Source organism: Antrostomus carolinensis, unplaced genomic scaffold (genome assembly GCF_000700745.2).
Source record: "Antrostomus carolinensis isolate BGI_N321 unplaced genomic scaffold, ASM70074v2 scaffold10464, whole genome shotgun sequence".
NCBI lineage: Eukaryota > Metazoa > Chordata > Aves > Caprimulgiformes > Caprimulgidae > Antrostomus > Antrostomus carolinensis.
The window spans coordinates 82,220-108,937 of record NW_010308802.1 but is presented as its reverse complement, the minus strand read 5'-3'; the positions used below and the strand labels follow the sequence as shown (position 1 = coordinate 108,937).

The window sequence follows — 26,718 nt, the reverse complement described above, 5'->3', positions numbered from 1 at the left end:
TGTTTTTTTAATTAAAGAAACTCAGAAAGGAGATTCCCTCCCAGGTTTCTGTTTCTGAGGTCAGATTTCTCCCTCAGATTCCCTGTGTCCTCCTCCACACTGCTGAAAATGATGATTCTTCTGGTTCAGAGCTCTCCTCTGTGCTGCCTTATGCACCATTCTCATTCACCAGTTAGATCTCTCCAACTTTGCAGTTAGTTGCAAAAATTATGGAACCTTTCTATGGCAACCTTGGCAATGATTTTTTTTTCCTGCCTTTTTATTGACAAGATACAGATAATTTCAACTTGTTCAACTATTTGGGGAACAATTTGTTCTAGCATCTGCAGAAACTGTCTCAATACCTTTAAAATATGACCCTTAAGATCTTTAAAAACCCAGACTTTATTCCTTTTTTTTTTTTTTTCTCCTAACTCTTCTGATGTCCAAGGAGATAACTCAATTTAATACATAACTGACCTGTGTTTTAAAGTTTTCATAGGTTTGTCCAGCTTGAACAAGATATTCTGCCCTTTCCAGCGAGGTATAGATGGGATTCTCTGCTACCAACTATAATTCAACTCCACCAGGTGGCTGTCACGCTATGAGCGTGCGCTGAGGTCGCTCCCAGCACACCAAGGACAAGTGTTTAATGTTAAATTATCAAAGCACTACCTTGGATTTTAATTGTCGAGCTCCTACCTGGAATTTAATGGGAATTACAACTGAATTGTAGTAACTTGGTTTATTTTCTCGTTAGTTACCTTCAGGTTTTGGTCACAGTCAAACAGTTCTTTACATCTGAGTGAACATGCAGGGTTTGTTTCTGCTGTAATAAAGTCTGGGTATTGTCTCCATACATCCACTTTACTGGTAGTGAGTTTGAGGCTAACACTTTAAAAAGCATTTCCAGGGAAAAAAAAAGCTTGCTTTCTGAAGAGCTTCCATACCATATTTTATTTTCAAGGCTAGATAATAAACTCTGAATAATAAACTCAAGGACAGAGTAACAAATTGAGTTTAAATATTTAAAGAATGTAAATATATACAGTTTTATTATAGTAAGTAAAGATGGCTCTGTATTGGCATTGTACCAAGCTTTTCTAGACAAATTATTTCCTTGCTGCTGGTTTTATCTATCTCATTCATTTTCTTTTATGCAGGTATCACAGGAAAAGATGACCTCACTGTGGGTGCAACTACAAGTGGAGGAGTGAATTTTTACCCCTGGACAATAGACAATAAATATTATTCTGCAGATATTCACCTTTGTGTGGTACCAAACACATTTCTTGTTACTGGAGATATTGCTGAATCTGTGCAAGCCTTTGTTGTGTACTTCGACAGCACGATAGTAAGGCTCTTCTGCTTCATCATTTTGCTTTATTTGGATGATGTAGTTGCCTTATCAGTGATAACCACAAATTATATTCTCTTCACCTTGTGCCATCCATTCCTTTTACACTGTTCTATTAATTGTCAGTAAATCAATGTTAACTGCTATCAATGGAAGCAGTTTCCTTCCCTTTTACTATCATAATCCAGCTGGAAGGGAGGTTTTCAGGATGTAAATATGCCACAAAGTTAGGCAAATTTCCTCCAGCCCACCACCTCCAACTTTACTCCTAGCTGATGCTAGTTCAGAAAGGTTGAGGAAGCTAAACATAAGATTCAGTGCTATCATTTTACCCAAAATTGTTTCTACTAAGCTGGTGGCAATGAAAACAGTGCTTTAGCAAAAGCCAGAAAGATTCTGAGACAAAAAAAAACCCCCAAAACTAAAAGATTTCTAAATAAGGAACTGTTTTTCACCACAGATGGGAAAGGGTGCATACCACACATTCTGCAGAGATACCTTTAACCAGACATCTCAGGGCTGTCTCAGAATAAACTAGAGCAATGGGAGTAGTTTACCAGCCCCCATAACATCCACTTTAGCATGGAAGATGGAGTAGCTGCACATTAAACACCAGATATGCCTAAAATGAAATACTCATGATTAGCCTTAAGTAAAAATATTTCCTAATCTACACTGGGATTGCATAATTAATGTTAAACATGAAAGGGAGGTCCAAGGCAGTAGGATTAACTCATCTGTAAGGTAAATCAAGAATCAGAAGGAAGTTGTGTAGAAGTCAACTTCTCTGCTGAGAACACAAGTGTCTTAAACATAATTAATCATCAGCCGAGCATATTTCCTTACTTCATTGCTTTTATTCTTGCACTATTAATGATTTAAAGCTAGTTTATGAACTAAAATATTTGAAGATGTATTCCAAAGAACTTCTTTTTCCCTCCCTTTTAGAAATCTGGACTTGATAGTGTCTCTGAATGGCTTCCCCTGACAGAAGAGTGGTTACCAGAAGTCATGATCCTGGTTTGTAACAGAGTATCTGAAAATGGTATGAAACCCAAAGAAGTTCCAAACTAGAGTTACTAACTTTGACTTAGAATTATTAACCTAGCATAATTTATTTTCTAGTTAAATTAACAAAATTTTTTAAGCTACCTGTGTGAGACTGGACTTGAGACTTGACTGAGAAGAGCCAGGTTGCTTTCATAATCAGGAACAGAAGTCTTAAGCTACTTGTGGTTAAAACTGAATCAGAATTTTACAAGCTTCCTTAAAATGAGCTCTGTCTATCCCATTCCTGGTACACCAGCATGCACTGCAAGGTAACTAAAAAGGCATTCATATTACTGGGTGTGTATGATCCACTCTGGTGGAGAATGAGGATGGCTGTTGGTGCTAAACTACATCTTTTTTGACCATTTGGACATTAAATACCCATTTGCTTTGGTTCTAAGTTAGCATATGCAATACGAGAGCAAGCTGCAAGGTGTAGATGTCCCTGAAACTTAATTCACATTCAAACCTAAGAGTCAAGAGAAGTCTTCATTCACTGTGGAACTTCACTTACATTACCCACTGCAAAGCCATTTGATTTTATGGTACTTAAAAAAAACCAACCCAACAGTTCAAAGGAGGAGTTTGTTTAACTTTGGAGTTCTTGGAATCAAATTCAAAGTGACCACACCAGCTACTCTATACTTTTTCCCTATACAATCCAGAATAAGCAAACAACTTCGAGGGAATAAAATGTAACTAAAGATTCAACTACTGATATTAGTCTCAAATATGTATGTTTAGTACATGTTTTTGTTTCCCAACTTTAGGTGTTAACAGACAGAAAGCTCAAGAATGGTGCATCAAGCATGGCTTTGAACTGGTAGAACTTAACCCTGAGGAGCTGCCTGATGAAGATGGTAGGATTTCTACTTCTGTTTTAATTTTTAGATTGAAAAAGCAGACCAAAATATCTTCTAAACAATTGCAAGGGGCATAACTTTATTTATGTGCTACATGATTACAGTGTGGAATGCTCCCAGTTGGTGAGGCTTAGTCTCAGCTATAAAAGGTCAGGAGGAGGAGGTTATTTCCTCCAAGAAATTCCATTTGTCTCTTCCCAAATACAGCTGCTGTTTATATAGCACCTACAAAAAGATAATATCTTCTCCTTTTTCTGGCACTAATCCTAGGACTGTATTGATAGATTAAAAGCATTTGTATTCCACTTTGGAAATAAATCTAAAGAAAACCATGAACCAAAGAGATACATAAAGGCAGGAAAATTCTTTGTCTTTTTAAAAAACATGCTTTAAAAACTACTGTACATTCCAAGAGAAGATAGACATTATTCAAGCAGTGACATGGTAGACTGAAAAGGGAGATGGGTTTATTTCCTGTGTTACACTGCATGCTAGTCTAAAATGTTTTTAACAGTTTCAAAATCACTGGCTGACCATACGTTTATAACTTGGAAAAAACCCCATCAAGCAATGTCAGAAGTGTGATGTGTGATGTTCCACTCTTGAAAAGTGACTGTGCATTTCCCAACAGCCTTATCAGTATCAGCCTTATCTCCTCATTTCAGTGATATGAAAAAAAAGTGTTTACAGCTTACCTCTGTAGAGCCAGAGTGAGGTAACAGGCTCCATTTCCAGGCTGCAGTGGAAATAGTCACTAACATTTGCTCTATTTCAGGTTCACCAAGTACGTAGCTGTCACCAAAAATAATTTAGTCTAAAGGTCTTCTAAGCTAGAACTCAAGTTCCACACCCCCCTTAAGGACCTAGATTAAAATTCTATCTTGAGTAGGTAAGAACTCCCCTCCTCCCCCTGTTATCTTTAAAGACACATTTCTTTTTGGTACTTTGTTAGTCAGGGAAGGAGAAATACACTTATTTCTGATTTATAGAAACCAGAAAGATTGGAAATTGGTAGCCCTTAAAGTGTTTTGAAAGGAAATACTAGTAACATTAAATCAAGTTATTTTTCTATTGAATAATTGTTGTAAAGAACAAGCTATTTAGTATTTAAATAATACAAGTAATGGGAATAATAACTCAGGATGTTAATCTTTGGAGTATTAAGATATATGTTCTTTCCTGGATTTTTCATATGGTAGTTGATTTATTGTGACTCATGCATAGGAGGAAATGTGTTGCAGTGAGTAACATATTTACCCCATAAACATGCTGTATAAATTACAAAAGACACAATGGATGGAGTAAACAGGGGCCAACTGTTCAAAAATTCTAACATTTCTGGCAGCTCAGCACATATGAACTGGAGCTCTTGCTATGACTACACAGCCAGTTGTTTGTGCATTAAGGACAAGAACTCTCAACTGAGACTCTCCATGATAACTGTGATACAAAACCAAACACAGAGGGCAAAATATTTGATCTAAGGGGTCACAGGCAGCTTTAAATTAATTTTTAAAGGCAGTTCCAATTACTGCACCTGTCCCTGAGTCATCCTAGAAGAATCTGATTTTTAAGCAATCACATTTTTGTATCCAAAGGTTTGTTGGGGTTTTTTTTTTTGCCCCTGTTGCTTTGTGAGACCTGCACAAACATGGGAAGCTGACTAAACTGAGGAAATGGGAAATCTGACTTTATACAAAGTAGTGTCGTATCTATTAAGCAAGTTAAAATCTGAATAATGCTTTCCCTGTTTTTTCAAGTTACTGTAATTCACAGGATTACTGGAACATTTGGAGTCAGATGCTGTGGACATAGCTTTACAAGAATAATTTAAATTTTTAACAAGTGTCACACCTTTTTTAAATGGTTGTCTTAAGTTCTTTACTTTCTAAAGGAAGTTTCTAGGATCTATTTTTATGCCATACAACATTCTAAGATATCTCAGGGTAAAATATGCCTTGCTTATAACAGCAACTTAAAAATGGTCTATTACTATTAAATTTACTTATATGTTATTTAACAACATGTTAAATATTTAACAAAACCCCAACTCAGAATTTAGATCTCTCTACAAAAGGCTGAGAGCTCACAGATCATAATACCTAGAAGCCTAGACCAAGAAGTGAGGCATTAATTGAGATTGTTTGTCCTCTCATTAAGCAAAGGCAAGAAATCTGTGTTTCCAAACAAAAGTAGGATTTTTTTTATCGATTGCAGTAAGACAGGACAAGCATTCAGACACACACCTTCTTACTTCCAGGCCTGTAATGATTTTTGGTGTAACTGTTATGAGTACAACATCTTTGTCTTTTGGTTTAGATGACTTTCCGGAGTCCACCGGAGTGAAACGAATTGTACAAGCTTTGAATGCCAACGTGTGGTCCAACGTAGTCATGAAGAGTGGTACGTAACACAGGTCCCTGTTGTATGAATTCTGCAGAACACAAGGCCCAGAGGTCTCACTATCTTCAGCAAAAGTTTAAACTGAGCAGCTACAGCACTGCTGCCACTGCATCAGTAGGTGAACTACTAAGAGCACTCTTCAACCTTTCAGGTTGAGTAGTAGGTTCTCAGGTATTACTTTCACTGTCCCTTGATGCACAGAAAAACTTCCAGGTGATATTTATTCCCATTTCAGCATCTATTCCTGTTCCCTCTGTACTTTAACTGCTTCTCTACCAATAACTTGAGTTAAATATTCTACTAACTCTTCAAATTTCAGTGAAAAATACAAGCTTGTTCCACCAAACTCTAGCAGCAAATAGCTAGTTATTATCAGCTTGATCTAAAAACTGATGAATGGTTTAGTGTAGAAGTAAATTAAATTCCAAATTTGTTATAGTTTTTTTTTTTTTAAGGAAAAAAAAATGAAACAGGGATGACAATAACAAGTATGGAGATGAGATTTGGCAAGGAAGTGATTTCAGATGTCTGTTGAAGGACATAGTAAGTGCATTGCAAGAAGCACTGACCTCCTTACAGAAAACCTCATGAGAATACATGGAACCACAGAATTTTTTGAAAGCAGTACAAAAATTAGGCAATTCCAGATAATTTCATGCTGGTAATTGATTATCAGGTAGAGTTAGAATTTTAGAAAAATGACTTTAGGTTTAGACTCATTAGAAAAGGAAATGCTGTGGCTAGCCCGGAGTTATTGCAAGCATAGACACTTCCATTTACTTGAAAACCTTTAATTACCTTTCTAATGACACAAGCTGTTGCAGGAAACGTAGGAAGATTAAGCTCTTTGTGGAGTGCTTGGCCTTAACATTTCTTTCTTCACAAATTCTCATCCCACTAGTAACCTTCCAGTGTCTGCTCCCTGATGTACAATTTTCCACTGTTGTGGCTTCTTCCTTCCTACGTCTTTTAACTGTGTAATGATTTCAAGTGCTGAGAGGCTTCTGCTAGTTCCTGTAGCTGCAAGATGGTTACTGCCACTCAGTAGAACTAGGATGAGAACTACTAAACTGATCATATTTTTATTTTTATTTTTTTAAATATAGCCTTTTGATTATTTCTCATACCACATCAGAGCGAGATTTAAGGTGGGTTCCAACTTCACATAACCATTGTGGAGAAATAGGTAACTGAGATGGTGTAAAGTTATCTCACAAGTGCTAAAAGGGTTTTCTTAACAGCATATTTCCTGCATTCAACAGATGCCACATTACAGAACAGAACTTAGTCACATGTGAAGTTCTTTGCAGGGGGGGAAATTCCTGTGCATCATTAACACATTCAGTAAAGGTCAGACTCCTTGAAAATCCAAATTTTTTTAACTCCACAGTACAGAAAACACACAGCATTGATGCACGTTACAACAAAACCTTCAGGAAACGAGCTATATTTGGAAGTTGTTGCAGCCTGACTGTGCCTTCAAAGGGAAATTGTTGAGCTCATTTTACTTAAAATAAAACTTTTTTTTACAACCTGTAACATATCTTTTGTTTTCAGTTTCCTCCTGATCCTGGAAACTGGCTGCCATGTAAATCAAACTTCAGTTTTCCTGTTGAATTACTTGTAACTGCTAGCCATTTAGAAACCACGTAGTCATACTTCATGTGAGGTTTTTTCATGGAGTGTAAAATATTTATGTAGTAGGAGAGGCTTATAGCACTGTTAAAAAGCCAGTGTTCCAGCACTGCCTTACTCGAGCTGTTTGTATGAGAGTTTAAGCTTACTGGAATGACTTTTTTCAAGTACAAACATTAAACTATTATTATTTTAAGGTGATTTATCTTAAACCCAAGCACAATTCTTCTTAAGTTGTAAAGTAGCTTTTTCACACACCTATTAAGAAAATTCTTGACCTTTTGATTTTTTTTCTCGAACCATTAAATACATTCATTCTCACAGCAATTCATGAAAACAGGTATTAAACATAGCACAGTTAAATTATAAACATTTTACATCAAGTAATACCATGTGCTTTGTGAGTAAATAAAGCACTATTGTCTCTACTAAAAGAAAAATGAGCAGCCTTACCTGAGAGTCTCTGGAAGGCAGTTCCCTTTTGCAGTTGGTATAAAGTTACTGGTTCTCCAGGCCTCAGAGCTCTCTTCAATTTGAGAATCAGGTGGGGTTTTTTTCTCCTTTTGCAGAAGAGCATGAGTAATTCTTCACCTAACACCTTCCTCCCACAAAGGTAGTGGACTGCTGTTGTCCTTAGCTGTCCCTTCAAGAGCAAAACTACTTGACCTAGGTGGTAGGAACAGAAACAACTTACTGCCCTCTGAAAGACCCTGCTTGGCTGCTTTCCTGCTTAAATAGGAGTTGAGTGATCCCAGCTGAAGCTGATTCCGTAGGGTGGGGCCAGTAATTAGCCTGGCTCTCTCTATACAAAATTAGCCCAATTTAAGGGAACTATTTAAACTTAGTTGTTTAAAGAACATGAATTTTGACTTTTTAATTCCAATTTTGTATTGCAAGTCAGGATCACCCTTGTGACAGCCAGAAACAGACTGTGGAAGAATGGTAGATCAAGAAAGTGGAAAACATTTTGCTATGAAATGACCGTATCTGAATCTCAAAGCCACACTCAGAGCAGAGCAACTAGAACTCTGCAACTTTCACAGAATCACAGAATGGCCTGGATTGGAAAAGCCCTTTAAGCTCATGGGCTTAACCATGAACCCAACACTGACCAGTCCCCTATGACTAACCCATGTCCCTCAGCACTATGTCTACACAACTCTTCAATCCCTCCAGGGATGGGGACTCCACCACTGCTCTGGGCAACCCCTTCCAATGCCTCAGAACCCTTTCAGCAAAGAAATTCTTCCTCACATCCCATCTCAACTGCCCTGGCCACAACTGGAGCCCATTTCCTCTTGTCCTGTCACCTGTTCCTTGAACAGACCAATAAGTGACACCTGTGAAACTATGTGGACTTCATCACAACAGAGCCACCAACTATTACAATAAGTTGAGTGAGATAATTTTTGGCTTTGATGCTGTAAGAACACTGTGAGGCATCACCCACTTCCTGAATCGCATCCAGAAGTTGAAATAACTTTTACATCCAATAAAAAAAAAGTTTATAGAAAGGCTTTTTCAAGGGTGTGCCTGCAACCAAGTGTTATGTCTGCCGCCTCCCTAACCACGGATCCAGAAACAAATAGCTGCTTTGCAGAGATCCCAGCTGTAGATTCCAGCTCTTTCTAACTAGGACAACATTTTGGAATGAAGCTGGCTGAGGTTATGTGTATGTGCTGGTGGTGGGGACGGAGCCACTGTCATTTTTCTCTCCAGGATGAACTCTAATAGATATAAAAGAGGTACATGATGAGGTCACTCCATCCACCCCTCTGCCAACCTGGGAATGTTCTCTCTCTAGTACGTTCTGAGCTGCTTCAGATGACTCAGAAACTGGCTAAGTGTCGATCTTTACAGCTGAAGACAGCTCTTTGCTCAGCTTGCTGAAACCTGGGGAAGCTACTTTGGTTTGGGTCACAAGTCCCAATCTTTTATCACTCAGTTGCCTGTTCATGCCACTGGCAGACTTCACGGGCTTCCACAGGGCTTACAACTGAACATTCTTCAGGCAATTCATTCGGCTAGACTGATTCACTTCTTCCCAAGCCTTTGGCCTGTGGTCTGTTGAAGCAGTAAAACCATATAAACCAGAGCCAGTTGAAACAAATACCTGCTGGGGGGAGCACGAGGGGAGAGGAGCACGGGGACAGGACACACATTAGCCTCAGTACACAGTGAAGATTATTAAACAGGAAATGAGGCTCTGATGGAGCCGTGTTTACATGTTTTCCAGATAGCTGATGGTTTTAGTTACACATTCAGCTCTTGGAGATGAAATTTTGTATAAACGACAAGTAAATTTGGACAGTGCATAAAAATGACATCATCTCAATAGCTGAGCCTGCAGCTTAGGCATTAGTGTAATAATTTAGAACACATTTTTTTTTTTAAAAGTGGTATTAATCTTTCTTCTGGCAGAAGTTATTGTTGCCTGGCTATTTGTAGTACAATAACTTAATGTTATTTCTTTTTTAGTTGACTAAAATGTTAAGATTTTTCAGAAAACTCTCCTGAGTCCCTTGTGTAACTGCAGATATTTACTACTCAATGCAAGGCCAGCTGAAAACATAGCTTAGGAAAAAAAAAACACATCATGATGTCTCCTATTATGCATGTATTTTTATTTTAAAATTAAAGTTTTAAAAATACATTTAGTTTAATTTAAAAATACAGAACTGCATTTATTATCTGAGATGATTGTTGAGTTTTAGGTTTGAATTCACTTTTTTTTTAGGTTGGATTTTAAAATACCATTGAAATACACAGTGGTTTAGCAGATGTGGAAAGCCAAAAGCACCTTGCAGAGTGAAGAAACATTGGATTTGATGGCTGGGTCTTTCCATGAATTCTGAATTAGCTATTTCAAATTTGTCTTTGCCATTACTGTCGTGCTCAGCCCATTTAGACAACACGTGTATAAGCAAAAGCACTTGTTGCATTTCCTGTATCTCACCACAAACTCGGTGCTGCTTCCCATGGATGGTGAAACCTGGTCCCCTGAATGTCAGTAACAGCAAACGCTGCTTCTGTATTTTGAAATCTGTTTGGAATCAGAAGACATTGGCCAGACCAAATCCTAACAGAGCAGTGACTTCAAATAGGAAGGAAAAAAGAGCTCGTATCTCTTGTGGCTTACACATCTATTCCCTGTTGGTAATATTGAGCAGTAAATATTGTTAATATAGATTTTAAAAAATATTAAAGAATATGAAAAATTTCTGCTTAAAATATCTTTTCAAGTGCACTGACACAGTTCTACAGTGCTGTGTGTCTTGCCTGGAATATTCTATTAATATTTGTAATAATATTGCATCTTCTGTCAGACTCACAGCTGTTTTGTTTTTAGACAGGACCCAGGGCTTCGGTCTTCTCAGTACGTTAGCAGGTGCCAACTGTAGCATGGGGTCAGAAGAGAACCAAGATACAGAAGTAAACAGTAATTCCTATTTCGTGTTCTCTGCTCGTACTGTCTCTCATGTTTCTCTTCCCTGTTGTCACACTTGCTGTGGTGGTGGTGGGGGACTTTCCTTTTCTTTTTCCTCCTTTCTCAAGAGATGCTTCACAGCCTGTTAGAATGGATTTTAAAGGAAATATTGCTGAAGTCTGAAAAACTATCTGCATGTTTCTTACATGTCCTCCTGAGACATCTGTTCCTAGGAGCTGTCACCTCATGGCTGTGAGCTTGTTGTTTTTCAGGACGTTGTCTCAGAGCCCACCATTTTACCTGGAGATGTCCAATTGTGCGCTCAGAGTTCGGTGTTGATCACAATGACTTCAGCACTGTGTAAATGTTTGACCCCAGACAACCCAGTGGAGCCAAGGAAACATTATTAAAAGCTCCATTCAATATGTTGTTTTTTCATTGATATCCAAGAGCGTTATTTTGTGCAAAACAAAAACTATCACTTGATAGTGTTACTTAAAAACCAACAAACCTATCAGAGAAAACCTTCATGTAGAATCTATTGACAGTGCTGCAAAGTGGCTTTGCATCATACACAGGGTACATGTTTTGCAGTAAGTCACAGTTTAAGATAAAAGAGTAAGTTTTTGAAGTCAAAACAGGAAGCACCTGATTTGCTGATGGTGCTTTTTAGGTGCATTTTTGGATACTTTAATATCTGTTTGTTTCCTGACAGTCCAATCCATCATCAGCAGACAGAGAAGAATCCCATTTAGACAACAGAGAAGATGCAGCTAGCACAGACAACCTGCAGACTGACAACATCGTTGGTAAGCTCTTCCTCTGCTCAGCAGATCTGTTGGAGCAGGCACTCCTGACTGGGATCATCCCAAAAAGCCACTGGCTTCTTCTCAATAAAAAGTATGACATAAACATTCTTGCCCAAGCTAGTAAAGACTAATTGGTTAGACTTTAGGTGTTCTCCTGCTTGAACAAACTTCTCTGCAGTACTACCAACTGGAAACCTTCCAGTTTGATTTTGTGAAATTTCCAGATGCACATATTGTGTAAATCTAGAAACATCTTTAGAAGAATAAAGCTTCAAGCTTTCTGGTTGCAGAGAAACATCATTACAGTTTGACACAGCAGGAAGTGAACGAAGCACACACTACTTGGGTCAGTCCTGAGAGGTTCAAGTGTTTTAAGCTACAGGTCCTTAAATAATTGCACCATTCCAGGAGATGGGACTGTCCTACAAGTTGTATGTGGAGATCTAAAGGTTGGGTGTGGTTAGTTGTGGTCTCATAACTCTAATTTACTCCAGGGCTATTCCTAGGCAAAGCATTTTATAATAAGCAAGAAACCTTAACTATTGGATGAACTCAAAAACACTCTTGCAGTGTAATGGATCAAAATTAATTACCACTGTAACGATGCCTTGAATTGTTTGTGTGAACAATCAGTAAATTAAATGTTTCTTTCCCTCCTATGGGGGGAGGAATTTCCAAATGGGATTTGCAGATGTTAAAATACTGGTTTTATCAGAAAGGCTTTCCTACCTGCTGACAAAACAGAGCAATTTACCTTAAATCAACCTGTATGCATTTATTTCAGATCCCATGTTAGATACGGACATTCAAGAGTTAGCCAGCCTCACCACGAGAGACAGTGACCTGGAGAACTTTGAGAGGCTGTTTTCAAAGCTGAAAGAAATGAAAGGTAAAAAACCAGGGAGAGATGTACTGAGCGCTCTCACCTGTTCTAGTCTCTCAAAGGCATGAAAACCAGTGTGTGAGCTGGGAATCCCAGAATGGCCTGGATTGGAAAAGCCCTTGAAGCTCATCGAGTCCAACCATGAACCCAACACTGACAAGTCCCCTATGACTAACCCATGTCCCTCAGCACTATGTCTACACGACTCTTCAATCCCTCCAGGGATGGGGACTCCACCACTGCCCTGGCCAACCCCTTCCAATGCCTCAGAACCCTTGCAGCAAAGAAATTCTTCCTCACATCCCATCTCAACTGCCCTGGCCACAACTGGAGCCCATTTCCTCTTGGCCTGGCCCTTGGGCCTTGGTTGAACAGACCCACCCCCACCTCTCTCCACCCTCCTCCAAGGGACTTGCACAGAGCCACAAGGTCTCCCCTCAGCCTCCTTTTCTCCAGGCTCAACACCCCCAGTTCCCTCAGCCACAAGGGAACTCAGCACACTTGTGCTCCAGACCCTTCCCCAGCTCCGTTCCCTTCTCTGGACACGCTCCAGCACCTCCATGTCCTTCTTGGACTCAGGGGCCCAACACTGAACCCAGCACTTTTTTATGAGCTTAACCTGGTTTCTTGGTAGTCCCCTACAGCTGCAATAGGGATTTCTCTCCCTGCTCATTCCTGAAGTTGACAACCTAAGTCATGTTCTTTTCCACAGATAAAGCTGCAACGTTGCCTCATGAACAAAGAAAACTCCACGCCGAAAAGGTGAGGTTTGGAAATTATTAAAAATGGGGTTTTCCTTTCTAAGCCATGGTTTGAGTTCCTGTGGTAAGAGTAGTAAGAACAAACAGCACAGTCCTAGGGAAGAGTGTCTGGTATCTCCCAAGAACTGAGTAACAAACGTGGACTTCTGAAACACCAGAAGAACCTTTCCTTTCCCTTTTCAGAATTTCTGCAGTGGAGGCCCTGCAGTCACAGAGGGTGTAAGGCAGCTTCCACTGAAGCCAGTGGAAAAGCCTTATCTCCAGGAAAATCTGATCATGCCTGAATGAACACGAGTTCTGTGTCACATACACCTCCCATGAATTCTAAACTCTTGCCTCTGTGTCGCTGAAATTCCCTAAAGCAGAGAGCACTGTACCCAGAAACACGCTTGCTGGATGGAGCTGCTGCTCAGTTTCTATCTTTTGGATGGTAAATGCAAAATCTTCAGTCCTTTGTGGGGAATTTTTCTCCCTTTCCTGTCTTTTTTCCTGTTCTTAGGTGGCCAAAGCGTTCTGGATGGCAATTGGAGGAGACAGAGATGAAATTGAAGGTCTCTCCTCGGATGAAGAGAACTGAGTTCTTCAGAGCAATCCTAGGAGAGTGATCTTTTCCTGCAGCGAGTGTTTATTGTGAAAAGACCCATTTAGCTTGAGTTGCTTTCCTTAGTTACAGGATTCTCCCTACAACTGTAGTAAGTAACACATTCCACAACACCTCATGGTTCAACTGGATTTATCTGACTGTTCCTTTATTGTCTCTCAGAGGATTCTGGAAGGCGATAGATGCCATTAGAGGAAATAATAATTAGTTTACATTTTTCAAATTAACATTTTTATTGTTTCCTCTTTTTTGAGTTTAAATAAACAAATTTACTACCAGTTATCTTTCTACGTATGGCCTGTGGTTGTGAAGTGACTACTTAATTCTAAACTCCACATTTTAGATGTAGGCTTGTTTGATGTTTTTATGTCTCTTTATAGCCGACTTCCCAGTTAAAACAAACCAGATTTATATGAGCCATGAAGAGAAAGTTGCTGAATTGTGCCCTGTTGGGGGACACTGTGCCAAGGCTGCAAGGTTAATCCTGCTGAGTGCCAAAGCTCTTCAAAATGGCCCACAGGCTTTGAATTCTGTGTGCCTAACACTACATGGTCCTTCCCTGGAAGCCAGGTGTTGGGCCACACTCCCTGGGTTTCCATTAGAAACTAAATTTGGGATTAAATGCACGACAGATTATGGGGTTTTTTTGCTCCTGTTCCAAGGGGTGAAGTTCCCTCCCCAAACATTCTGCAATCTGTGGCCTCCAGGGCCCAGCAGAATGCACAGACCTTCTGCTGGTGAATTCTGTCTGAAACACCTAAAGAGAAAAGCTATGATTTCAAAAACCCAACGCTATCACCTGGTGGATTTATTAAGGACTTTCCTCCTTTACATTCATTAGAAGGCACCAGAATACAAGTCTCAAATTGCTGCTTCATAGAATCATAGAATCATAGAATGGTTTGGGTTGGAAGGGACCTTAAAGCTCATCCAGTCCCAACCCCCCTGCCATCAGCAGGGACACCTTCCACTAGACCAGGTTGCTCAAAGCCTCATCCAGCCTGGCCTTAAACACTTCCAGGGAGGAGCAGCCACAGCTTCCTTGGGCAACCTATCAAGGGTCAGAAAAAATTCCTTTATCCTTAGATTTAATATATTAAAAATCATTAAGATTGGAAAAGACCTCTAAGATGATCCACTCCAACACCACTGTGCCCACTAAACCATGTCCTTGAGCACCACATCTATGTATCTTTTAAATACCTCATGTTCTGCAGACTGGGATGGAGCTAAATTGGACATCAAATGAAATTAAAAGGACATAAAAGGTAGTTCATAGCTGAGCTGCTGGAAGATGTGCCTATCTTCTGAAAAGACAGGGTTTACCTTTTAAAAAAACACGCCTGTAGGGGTTGTTTGGCAACACAAGATCCATTCGAAGAATGTTTTTTGTTTCTGGAAGAATTTAGTTTTTCTAAGCTTTGCCCCAATTTTATCCACTTGGACTATCGGCTTTCTGGTCTCTGTATTCATGTGTGAAAAAAGTCTTAAACCCTTAAGCTATCCATTAAAAATCCAGAGAAAAAAATGTGCTGTGTTGTCATCTTCTGCACAGGCACGGATGTAGACTGGAGGCTGCAAACACGCAAGGCACTAGGAAAGCAAGAAGGAAAGCACAAGGTGAGGTGAAAGAAGGTGAGGGAGGGAGAGGAGAAAAGGGAAAAGCCATCCTTCCTCCTTTCGTGCCACAATCTACTGTCAGATAGTCAGCAGATCCATGGGAAGAGGAAACCAGAAGAATCAGACCTACTTAGTGCTTGTCTGGCACACCCTATGGAACAGCGTTTTCCCCAAGAGCATTTCCTTATCAATCCCAAAATATCCGCGTGAAGCAATCTTGGAAATTTTGAAATGACCTTTTCCAATGTCCCTTGGTTTGTTGGGTTGTTTTTTTCATGTCAATAAAGTTTGTGAGTCTTGAGACGGTGGCTTTCCATAAATGATCTGAGAGCTTTCAATTCTGAAAGCACTTTTACAGTGGTTCCTGACATTCATTGCCTCTTCTTTTAAGATGAAGCAAAGCTAAAATAATAGGCTTCATGGAATGCTGTAAATCAGTTCCTGGGTAAAAACTGCAGCGTTTTCAACTCTTCATAAAAAGAACTGAAACCTTGTTAGGAGTTTGGAAAGCATTTCTCATACAGAGGCTGAGCAGTAGCTCCACCACAGTCAAATACCTATTTTTTTAAGAAGAAATGTTCCTTTTACAGGGAGACATTCAAGGAATCCCACCTACCAGGGCCACCTCTTCCAAACGGAGCGACACAAACCAGCTGCCCAGCCTTGCTGTGGCTTTGCCATCTCCTCCCACTCTCTCCTCCTTTCTCCCCAGCACAGAGAGCTGGAATAATGAGAGCTGGAAGGTGGTTCCTTCCAAGTAGGGAACAGTTTTAAGTAGGGAACAGTTGTAAATAAGGAACAGTTTTAAGTAGGGAACAGTTTTAAGCAGGGAACAGTTTTAAATAAGGAACAGTTTTAAGCAGGGAACAGTTTTAAGTAGGGAATAGTTTTAAGCAGGGAATAGTTTTAAATAGGGAACAGTTTTAAGCAGGGAATAGTTTTAAATAAGGAACAGTTTTAAATAGGGAACAGTTTTAAGCAGGGAACAGTTTTAAGCAGGGAATAGTTTTAAATAGGGAACAGTTTTAAGCAGGGAACAGTTTTAAATAGGGAACAGTTTTAAGCAGGGAACAGTTTTAAGCAGGGAATAGTTTTAAATAGGGAACAGTTTTAAGCAGGGAACAGTTTTCCATCTTTGCTTCTTCATAGCTGAAGACTTTTTTTTTCCCCCTTTCTAAATATTTGTTGTGCAATAGCAATAAAGTGCAGAGTAAGTGAAGGACATAATGCACTCAAATGCTTGATAAACCCAATTATTTCACCATGGGATATTTTTAGCTATGTGATATACATGTGACTGTTTATTTAAATTTAATAAAATTATACAAATTAAAATGAAGTTCTTTGCCTGCCTTCTTTACAAGGCAGCAGCAGCTGAATTGCCACATGTGATGCCTTATCCCAGGAATCAGAATTCCCAGTTGTGGAACCCACTTTTCCAGCCTGCTACAAAGAGGAGGAGGAGATTTGTATTGTATCCTGGAAAGAGTTACAGCTTTTGGTGTAGACAGTGATGGGACTGAGTCTGTGAAAGCGCAGGGCAAACACTGACAGGACAAACAGTAGGGGGTAGACCTGATAGCCACCATCCCGCAGGGACATCCCCCCATGTTGCTTCTGCCCAAAATTGGCAGAACATTTGCACAGATAATAGTTTGGTGCAAATCTGAATGTATTAAGAATTGTTTCCAACATGTTTTTTGTTGTAAATGTGGGTCTTGTTCGGAGCTGCAGTCTGTGCTTTAAAAAAGCACAATTCCTCGAGGTAGGAAGTGTGCTTAGGAGATACCAGGAAATAGTTTTAATGATCCTTAATGAGTATTCTATTGTACTTTTAAATCAAAGTTTACTTTCCAGCAGCGTTTAGCAACAACAAAAGAATTCCCTGTCTTGGTTTTCCAGCCTTGTGACAGATGTGAAGTTGTTTGTTAGCTTTCCCTGGTACTGGTACTCCAGTGCTGAACTGGAACAGCCCTGCAGTTAAATCAATGCTCTGTGGTGAGATGCAGCAGCTTTTCCTGGGTAAAGACGGTCACAAGAGCATCAAGATAGACAGTAAATGAATTTTAAGACACAATTCTAAAGGAAAATTTCTTTGCTGAAAGGGTTCTGAGGCATTGGAAGAGGTTGCCCAGGGCAGTGGTGGAGTCCCCACCCCTGGAGGGATTGAAGAGTCGTGTAGACACAGTGCTGAGGGACATGGGTTAGTCAGGGACTTGTCAGTGTTGGGTTCATGGTTGGACTCGATGAGCTTCAAGGGCTTTTCCAATCCAGGCCATTCTGGGATTCTGTGAAAACATGACGATGCTTCAGTGAAAATGGGAAGCATCAGTTTCTGGCTGTGGCCTCTGCAAGAAAGCTCAAAGGAAAGTGATTGCGACAGTGTTAGCAAAGAGCATCTAAAAAAGGTTCCAGCCCCAAAGGCTGTGGAAGTCCTTTAAACTAAACAGAAGTGAAAAAATTTGCAATTCCAGTGCTGGCTGTGGCACCGTGACCACCGAATCTGATGAAATCCCACTACAGCGAGTAGGACTTTGAAGGCTCCATCAGTCTCCATGTCCTGTTCGAGTGCCAGTAGCTCATTTTCTCTGGGGATCCACGTGAGCAGCTGGTGGCAAGTGACCGTGTGGGGGATGGAATGAAGAACAGAGACAGAGCACGTGAAAGGCAGTGAAGAAATCAAACAGCACTGAAACATCATCTTCCTGTTGCTCCACGCTGGAGGTAGCTGTTGACCTCATGAGCACACAGGCACCATCACCAACAAAGAGCTTTGGAGGAGCACGGCCTCTCCCCGCGTCATCGTTGGCACCCATGGCTGTTGGTTTGACCCAGCAGCCTTAGTGCATTTCAGACACATTTGATGCTCTGCAGGTAACCTCCCTCCTCCAAAATCAGCAGCCTCAGTCCTCTGCTGGGTAGTCTGTTCTCCACACAAGCAGAGGAGAACATGAATCCTCTGCATCTCCACCAGCCTTCGCTTGGACAGCGGCACTTTCTCATCCAAAGGAGCATTTGCAGAAGTGAATTAAAAGTTTGGGCGCCTTAAAAAAAAACACCTTGAGGAGTCAGCTGTGACTCTGCACCTCTTACAAACATGGCTCTGTCTTCTTTTGCACTTAGGTTGGGTTGTTTTAATAATCCACCCTTAACTACAGCCAAAATACGCTGCAGTTTCCTGGGCTCAGAAGACTTTTCCTTGCACCACCGCTGCTCTTCGGACCTTGGAGATTTTCTTTTGCCGTCTGGTATTGATTTTGTTTCCTAGATGAAATAGCTGAACAGCTTCTGAGGCCAAGTCCTGTCTTTCTCCGTAGCCCATTCAGTTTGTATTTCTTTTTTGTGATTAAACTAGTTGTTATGTCATTATAAACAGAATAAACTGAGTGTAAAATTAAACTGACAGACTCCAAGTGTGCCACTGTTCGCTAGCGACCTTCCAGCTCTAAAGGCTACAGAAATGCTGTTTAATTAATTATTAAAAGGAAGAAAATGTTATTTGTGTGCAATACAGTACTGTGTATCTCAAACAAAAAACTTTGTCCCAAACACCCACAATTAGATTATAGCAAAAAAAAAAAAAAACAACCAACAAAAAAACCCCCAAATGCCCCCAAAATGTTGTGGGGTTTGGTTGTTTTGTTGTTTCTTTTCTTTTTCTCTTTTTTTTTGGCTAAGACTTGGAGCTTTTTCAGTTATTATCAAACCCGTCTTTTGCTTCTGCTTCCAATTTTCAATGCAGATGAGAAGCCTGTGATACTGAAATCCATGATATAATTCAGGTGACAGTCAGCAGAACTGGCAGCTCAGAGCTGATTTACTACATCACACTCGAGTCTTGGCAACCCCAGCACAAAACCTGGACGAGACCCTTTTTATGACCACATTGTTGGAGAACCGAGTGGAAAAAGTCTTCTCGTAAATCCTCTGTCAGGAAAAACAACAACAACAAAAATCTGAATTTCAGTGAAACCCTGGGAGGAACGTTAGGAGCTCACAGAATGAGATCACAGTGTGCTTGGCTTAGTCATGCTCTTCGGAGAATGCCCCCTCTGCAGCCAGCTGAACCCCAGCATGGCCTGGATTGGAGAAGACCTTTAAGCTCATCGAGTCCAACCATGAACCCAACACTGACAAGTCCCCGACTAACCCATGTCCCTCAGCACTGTGTCTACACGACTCTTCAATCCCTCCAGGGATGGGGACTCCACCACTGCCCTGGGCAACCCCTTCCAATGCCTCAGAACCCTTGCAGCAAAGAAATTCTTCCTCACATCCCATCTCAACTGCCCTGGCCACAACTGGAGCCCATTTCCTCTTGGCCTGTCCCTTGGGCCTTGGTTGAACAGACCCACCCCCACCTCTCTCCACCCTCCTCCAAGGGACTTGCACAGAGCCACAAGGTCTCCCCTCAGCCTCCTTTTCTCCAGGCTCAACAACCTCAGTTCCCTCAGCCACTCAGCACCTTCTCACCAGTGCAGTAAGGACTGGGGACCTCACTGATGCCCGTCCACCTGCCTTCCTCTGTTCTGCAGGAGCCAACAACTGAGGCCAAACCCATGACTTCAGCACGGGCCTTTAGTTCCTCAACACAGAGACACCAGAGGTGTTTTAGGATCTGCCTCATGACAAGACACCGAGGACAAAGCAGTAAATGCTCCACTGCTGCTGCTGATAACGGAGTTTCCTCATGCGCAGCCCTGAGGTGAACGTGCAGCTACGTCTGACTTTTCCAGTGATTCCACAATAAATCCTTTGAGTGCTCCACTTCTGTTCACCTCTGAATCCCGTTAGTTATAAAAGAATTAGTTGCCATTTTAAAATTATTTTTTATACTGGCTTTAAATTTTTGACCAAAACTGTCTGAACTGTAACAAGAAGGAAGATCTTACCTGTAACTGAGATCACACGCGAGTTCCTGGGAACAACCTTCATTCTACACACCTAAAGATGCTGCTGTCTCCGAACTGTGGTTTCAGAACTCCAAATCCTTACAGTTTCCATCCCTAAATAGATTTTTACAAGATCCTTCTTTTCTCAAGAGCCTCGGTTTTCAAATCAAAGTTTATTAAAATGTCAAAAATAGAACTTACAGTTTCACATATGAAAGAAGGGGGCATACAGAGTACAGGCCTTGAGTAACAACATGGGGGAGTAACGCGTCGCAAGCTCTAGCAGGTCGGTGACACCACCGCTCGTTAACATACAATCTCAGGTTAGGAAAATCTAAACGCTAACGCCAACATGCTGGTACATCATCTAGCAAAGGGGGAAAAGCTCGATCTAGCGTCAAGAAAGTCAGCTGCTTCCATTGGGAGAGTGAACTGGATGCATCCCAGTAGCAGAGACTGGTGCAGGCTCCTCCAGTATCCATGTACTGGAGGGAATGTTAAGATAAACCAAAACATTTATGGAGTAATAACGTTATTGTCTTTTTTTTTTTTAAAGCCTCATAAATCTGAAAAGACCTGAAAAGCGCAATTCAAGGGCCCGTCTGGGAACCTGACTTGTTGCTAAAGGATAAAAGAGCAACTGGGGGCAAAGGCTCCTGCTGGAGAAGTCCTTGTTTGCTGGAGAAGTCCTTGTTCCCTTCGATTGCCCAGGGTTTGTTGCTCAGTTCTGAGGTGAGTCTCTTGTGCTCACACCATTAACTGCTGAATTTCTAGCAATCACCAGAAAGGAACATATAAAAGATTGAATATTCTGAATCCTTAATTGCCCGTTCTGTTACAAATTAAATATTTGCTTCATCTGAATAGTCAAGAACATAAATACAAAAGCATGTACATAATCAAAACAGACACTGAATTTCTTAATCAAACTGCTCCATCAACTACTACATAGTGATTAATGATTTCTCATTCTAGCTTACCAGCTTGTTTGTGAAATTCCATTCCTCCTGCCTATCCAGGACCTGACAGAACTTGGAAGGCTCACAGATGTCGTGTGACAGGGCTGAAGTCCTTCACTGACCTGTCTTCTTCTTGCTCCTTGTGCTTTTTCTGGTTAGTAAGTAGCACAAGGATGGCACCACTTGCTGCTTGAGATGGAGTCTCAAATATTCTTCACCCTGCAAAGAAAGTCCTCTGCATGGTTCCAACTATGCTGATCCTTAAGGGGAGAGGAAATTAATTTAGCTCTTTCTCAAAGGTTACCCCCAGCTTTTTCATACCATACGTGGCTAGCCAGAGCTTTGGGGAAATTTATGATGATTGGATTTCTCCATCTTGGTACATATGCATGATAATTCCTGGCGATTCAATCAAATGGACAGCACTGGATTACTTCTAAGACAAGCTTAACACAAAATACAAACTGCAATTCAGTTCAATACATTAATAATAATTAAAAACAAAACAAAACAAAACAAAAACCAAACACCACAGTCATTTAAAACCACAAGGCCATCAATATCATCTGCCAGCAGCCAGGCCCTTGTGTACGGCTACACCAATTAAAAAGAGTCAAAGTTCCTGCTAGTGACTCTCTACTCGTAACAAAAATGTATGAAATCTTGGTAAAACTAACTGAGACTCCCGTTAAATGAGAAGATATTCCAGTAGGGAGATGTCATCTAAGCTAGGGCGTGGTGGATCGCATACATTTGTGCTACATATCAAAGCTACTTTAGAATAAAGGTTTAGAAAAAAAGGCAAACGAAGAAGCAGCCACGTGCACCCCGGGGCACCGCTGCCTGCGCCCATCTCCAGCCGAGCGCTGCCTCCTCCCTTCCGGCAGCGTCCACACCACTGACGTGATGAAGCACATTTGGGATCCATCAAGGGAATTCACTTTCCTCTCTACGATCCACTTCAACTGTGCAACAGAACAGGAACCTCGGCCAGAACGTCCCTTGGATCACACCCCGTCCCCAACCTTCATCTTTTCATGTGCTGCCTGGTACGGGACTTTAAAAGGCAACTTGAGAAACCATCAAGCTTTTATGAATTAGTGAGAAGACAAAGCAAGGGGAGGAGAGGAAATGAATACTTCAGTGGAGATAATCTTCTCCATTTTATCTGACTGTGCTGCTAGACCAGCTTGTGTTTTCCATTTGAAGTCGTTTCACTGAAGGGATGATGAGGTGAGATTAACCAAAGTTCTTATGCATCATCTGACTCCTATTTTTCCAAAGGCGTCTATTAATAACAGTGAACAATTCATTATCCTGTATCAACTAGAAGCTATAAATAAATCTGGTTCTGAGTGGAAATCCAGGTCCAGTTCTTAGTTTGGCTGAGGAGGCGACTCTATGTGCAAACTTTGTATTATTAGGTTGCCCAAGGAAGTTGTAGATGCCCCCTCCCTGGAAGTGTTCAAGGCCAGGTTGGATGAGGCTTTGAGCAACCTGGTCTAGTGGAAGGTGTCCCTGCTGATGGCAGGGGGGTTGGAACTGGATGAGCTTTAAGGTCCCTTCCAATCCAAACCATTCTATGATTCTAAAGTTAGAATTTATTCCATATATTCCATAGATATTATTTATTTTTAAGCCTGTAGCCCCCGGGTCAGGCCAGGTTCCTGCACATACCAGCACGTGTAATGAACTCGCTGGCGCTGGAATTTAAGGTGCCAGACAAGACACCAGAGTCCAACTTCCTCCACGATTACGTGGACAATGAAAACACTTTGTTCACTAAAATAAGCAAATATGACTTAAAGACAATGAGGGAGGAAACCTGGGGTTGTTTTACATAGTAGGGGTTTTTTTTTCCCTCTCTTGCTAAAACAGCAATTCAAATACTTCCACTAATTTTCAAATACTTCCAACACTATCCAAAAGTCAGGCTAAATTTTTGTTTGCAACTGTGTTTGAAACCTGGATCTGGAAGCATACGCCAAATCAATCCGCAGTGACACAGACCTACTTTTTAAGTGGCTAGAAAATACTGTTTTATACAGATGTTCCTATTGCACACGTCCATGCAATCAGAGATTTAACTACAATCAAACACAGGGCAAAAACTAAACTAAAATATAAAAATCTTAGAAAACCTCCAGCGCTACGATACCAGCCGTGTCACACAGTGAAAGCTCCAGGCAAAATCCTGCAGGAGGATATTCAAAAGCGCCTGTGTCACTCAGGAGCACACCCAGCCCTGAGAGTCTTCCTCAGAATTTAAATTTCATCTATGAAATATCATTTGTTTCTGGAAAAAAAACCTCTCTAAAGCACCCCTGGTAAAACAAACACCCTCAGATCATCTGTTCCTGCGTCCACTTCGTACCCGGACGCCGCAGGTCCAGAAGTGTCGGTGGTTTTGCAAAGCAGGTGGTGGGGTTGATGAACACAGTGGTCTCAGAGGAACAAGCACATTGTGAGAGTCTCTCTACAGCCAGGCAGGTACACGGACATTCCTGGGAAGTGTCTGAGATGTTATCACAAGTCAGTGCCCCGTTATGGGACCAGGAGCTGCAAACCTCTAAATTTCCCCGGAACTCGGTGGGGCCGCTCACGTTCGCATCTGGGAACACAAAACTTTGCAGGACTAAAGCTTTAACACAAACCATTCCTTGTAAAGTCCATCCAAGTCTGTCCTTCCCAGAGCTGGATCTGGCTTGTGTGTTTGTCTTTCATATACAAGAAAAAAAAGAAAAAAGAGAAAAAAAAAGATTTCCATAGGAAACTGATGATCACTTTCTCCCCTCCCCTCTCTAATATTTTGGCACAAATGCACACGATATTCAAGGCAGATACAAAGAAACAGATAATTGGACAGCACTGACAAAGTTACGAGACTTATTTGGCACATTTGAACCATAAAAACAAGTGCTAAGGGGTTGTTTGTTTTTTTTTCCAGTTGTGGAAGTTGTTTGCCATGACAGTTGCTGCAGGGAAAAAAAAATAATAATATTAAACAGTCTGGAGCATGTCTGTTTAAAATGAACATTTTATAATACAAGTAAATACACACTCTCCCAATTTCTCCAGGCAAAAACCACATCTCAGAGCATTTTAATCAGCTGAAGTAAGTTTGAAACAGAGGGGGTTTGTGTCTGAGATGTCCTGGTTCACGCGCAGTCACGTGGGACAGCACGGGATCACCTATGGAATCGCATAGGCTGGAAACGGCAGCGAGGGCCTGTTCGCTTCCCTCCCTCGAGCAGATCTGGACACTGAATTCACTGAAGGCCCCAAGACCTTCTGAAGTGGCAGATACTGTTCAACATACTGAGAAAACAGAACCCAAACTTTGTGTAATTAATGCAAACAGACGGCACGATCACGGTAACGAAGGCTTCACTCCTCCAGGCAGAGCTCCCCACGGGACAAATGTCTGTCTGGGAGCAGCTCAAATCCAAAGTCGCTGCAGAAGGAGCCTGAAGTTTGACCTTTTGCTTCACGTCAATCCAGTCTGAGCCCATCAGAACTGCAGCCCTCAGGCACGAAGCAAGGCTCTGCCTCCTCGTCTGCAGTCCAGCGTGGGAAATTCTTTCCTGTTGGGAACATTCCTGGGGGAATTAGTTCTTGTACGTGCTTTAAATGCTTCCTCTTCCCCCTGCTGCTGTCATCCCAGGGAGGACAGGTGTGGATCAGGTGGATGGAGACAGGAAGAGTCATCCCAAAGTCCCACGGTACCTGGCTTGTCAGAGGTGCTGCATGGCACGAGCCTGGCGTTGTGTGAGGCAAATGGAAAGTCTCCTCCGAGCCGGCAGCGGCTCCTGCGTGCTCACAAGAGCGCGGAGCGAGCGGCCAGACAGGCACACGCTGCTGGAGGCAGAGCACAGGCTTCTCTCTCCTCAAAGTCCAGCTGGTTTGGGTTTTTTTTATCATGATAAACTTCAGCTTCAAATTCTATCTGCAATGGCCCATGGCATTGTAACCAAAGTGCTAACAGTTTCAGTGGAAGTGGCTTAAATGGGCATTTAGTTTAAAAAAAAACCCCCAAAAAACCCCAAAAATCAAAGAAACCCCCACCTTATAATTTTTTTTTTAAAGCAGATTTTTTTCCTCATCACTTCAATAACCAGGAATTTGTTTACCATGCATTTTGTTAAGGGGTTAAGCCAATTCCATTTTCCAGAGTCTTTGTTCCCCCCACCCACCCTCCCTCCCTAGAAGATGTTTCCTTAGGAGACGCTGGAACAACGAATACTCGGGGAGCCCATTTGTGTGAGGACTTTGTCTAACCACTGCAGAGGACCATTAAGATGCAGTTCAATCCAGCAGGGAGTACTGGTCACAGTCTGACGCCTACAAGAAAGAAGAAGTTGGGGGGGTGGAAGGGAGGAGAGAAGGAGAAAAAAAAAAGAACATAAATGTGACTTACCAAACTTTACAAATGTGAAAAGGTTTTACAGCTACTGAGCATTCTTTCCTGCTTAGACAGCAGCCTTGCATGTGGGGCCAAAGGAATGTCTCTCTCTCCTCTCTGACACGCTTTTGGCTGATGCTGCCAACTTCTTTTAAAAAAAACTTACCTTTTCTCTTTATATTTCTTACAATCCCAAAGGAGCAACTTGCTATAGAACCTATTTATTACTCAGAATTCCTGAAAACAGGCAGCATCTGATTCCCTGAAGGGAAAGGAAGGTGTTTATCTAAGCAAAATTCTTCAGTTTTATTTTGCAGACCTGGCCTCTCCTACTCAGACAGCAACCTAAGCAGTTTACCAAATCTGTTACATTTCTCCATGAATAAAACCAGGATTTTTATTCTTTTTTTCACTATATCTTTATGTTTTAGCAGAACATGGAAGTGATGGAGAAAGATCACCAGACTCCCTCCTCCTTTCACACGACCCTGCACTGCACATGCTGCGTACGGGGCAGGGGGGGGACACACTTCACCAGATGGACATTTGATCAGCTGCCTCAAAAGAAACAGAAATGCTGCAGAGTGTAAAAAGTTGCAAAACCTACCAAATAAACAGAAACATGGTATTAAAACATGTGGTTTAAAATCCCTCAAGAGTTGGGGGCTGTGGCCTGAAAGCAGAGGGGGATGCCTTGCTGGGTGCTTTTACTCTCTCCTGCCACAAAGCACCTTCTCCCTCTCCCGTCTGCTTCTCCGTTCTTCTCCCTGAGCCCAGACCCCATGGAGTGTCTCCCATGGTAAAGCAGGAAGAGATGGGGAGGAAAGGAAGGGAAAGGAGGTGAAGGCAGAGGGCAAGGGGCTCCCCCTCCTCTGCAGAGGGATGCTCAGTCTTGTTCCAGGCAGAGAGGCAGGGACAGCTGCTGTGGAGGAGGAGGAGGATTACAGAGGGAGAGGAATAGCCTGGAAACAGCCTTGGTTTACACCCTCATTCCCCACAGAAGCTGGCCTTGGAATCTGTTTGTGGGAGGGAGAAGCTGAAGTCTGCATGGCCCAGGGAGAAACTGCTGCTGAAAAG

At 41.5% G+C, this 26,718-nt stretch overlaps 2 protein-coding genes across 3 annotated transcripts in view; one reads left to right on the top strand and one right to left on the bottom strand.

The window, feature by feature from the left end:
* The first annotated feature begins 1,148 nt into the window (after window positions 1–1,148).
* On the top strand, window positions 1,149–14,195 carry AAGAB (alpha and gamma adaptin binding protein). The gene is made up of 9 exons (XM_010165897.1): window positions 1,149–1,333; window positions 2,285–2,381; window positions 3,157–3,246; window positions 5,569–5,652; window positions 10,637–10,719; window positions 11,430–11,523; window positions 12,308–12,412; window positions 13,119–13,168; window positions 13,667–14,195. Exons 2-9 carry the CDS (start codon window positions 2,348–2,350, stop codon window positions 13,742–13,744), a joined length of 618 nt encoding a protein of 205 aa, XP_010164199.1. The 5' UTR covers window positions 1,149–1,333; window positions 2,285–2,347; the 3' UTR covers window positions 13,745–14,195.
* Window positions 14,196–25,222: 11,027 nt separating this feature from the next.
* The window catches only part of LOC104523354 (mothers against decapentaplegic homolog 3), an 83,709-nt gene continuing 82,213 nt past the window's right edge, over window positions 25,223–26,718 (bottom strand). For both annotated transcript variants that reach the window (XM_010165895.1, XM_010165896.1), the window contains one exon: window positions 25,223–25,580. In XM_010165895.1, the coding sequence (XP_010164197.1) occupies window positions 25,457–25,580 (124 nt within the window). In that variant the 3' untranslated portion in view covers window positions 25,223–25,456. The remainder of the gene's footprint in view (window positions 25,581–26,718) is intronic.

Bases quoted from the DNA above. Each gene is read 5' to 3' on its own strand.
- AAGAB (XM_010165897.1), top strand. From the start codon at position 2,348: ATGATCCTGGTTTGTAACAGAGTATCTGAAAATG. The intron at 2,382-3,156 runs GTATGAAACCCA...TCCCAACTTTAG, and splicing joins TAACAGAGTATCTGAAAATG to GTGTTAACAGACAGAAAGCT. The intron at 10,720-11,429 runs GTAAACAGTAAT...GTTTCCTGACAG, and splicing joins AAGAGAACCAAGATACAGAA to TCCAATCCATCATCAGCAGA.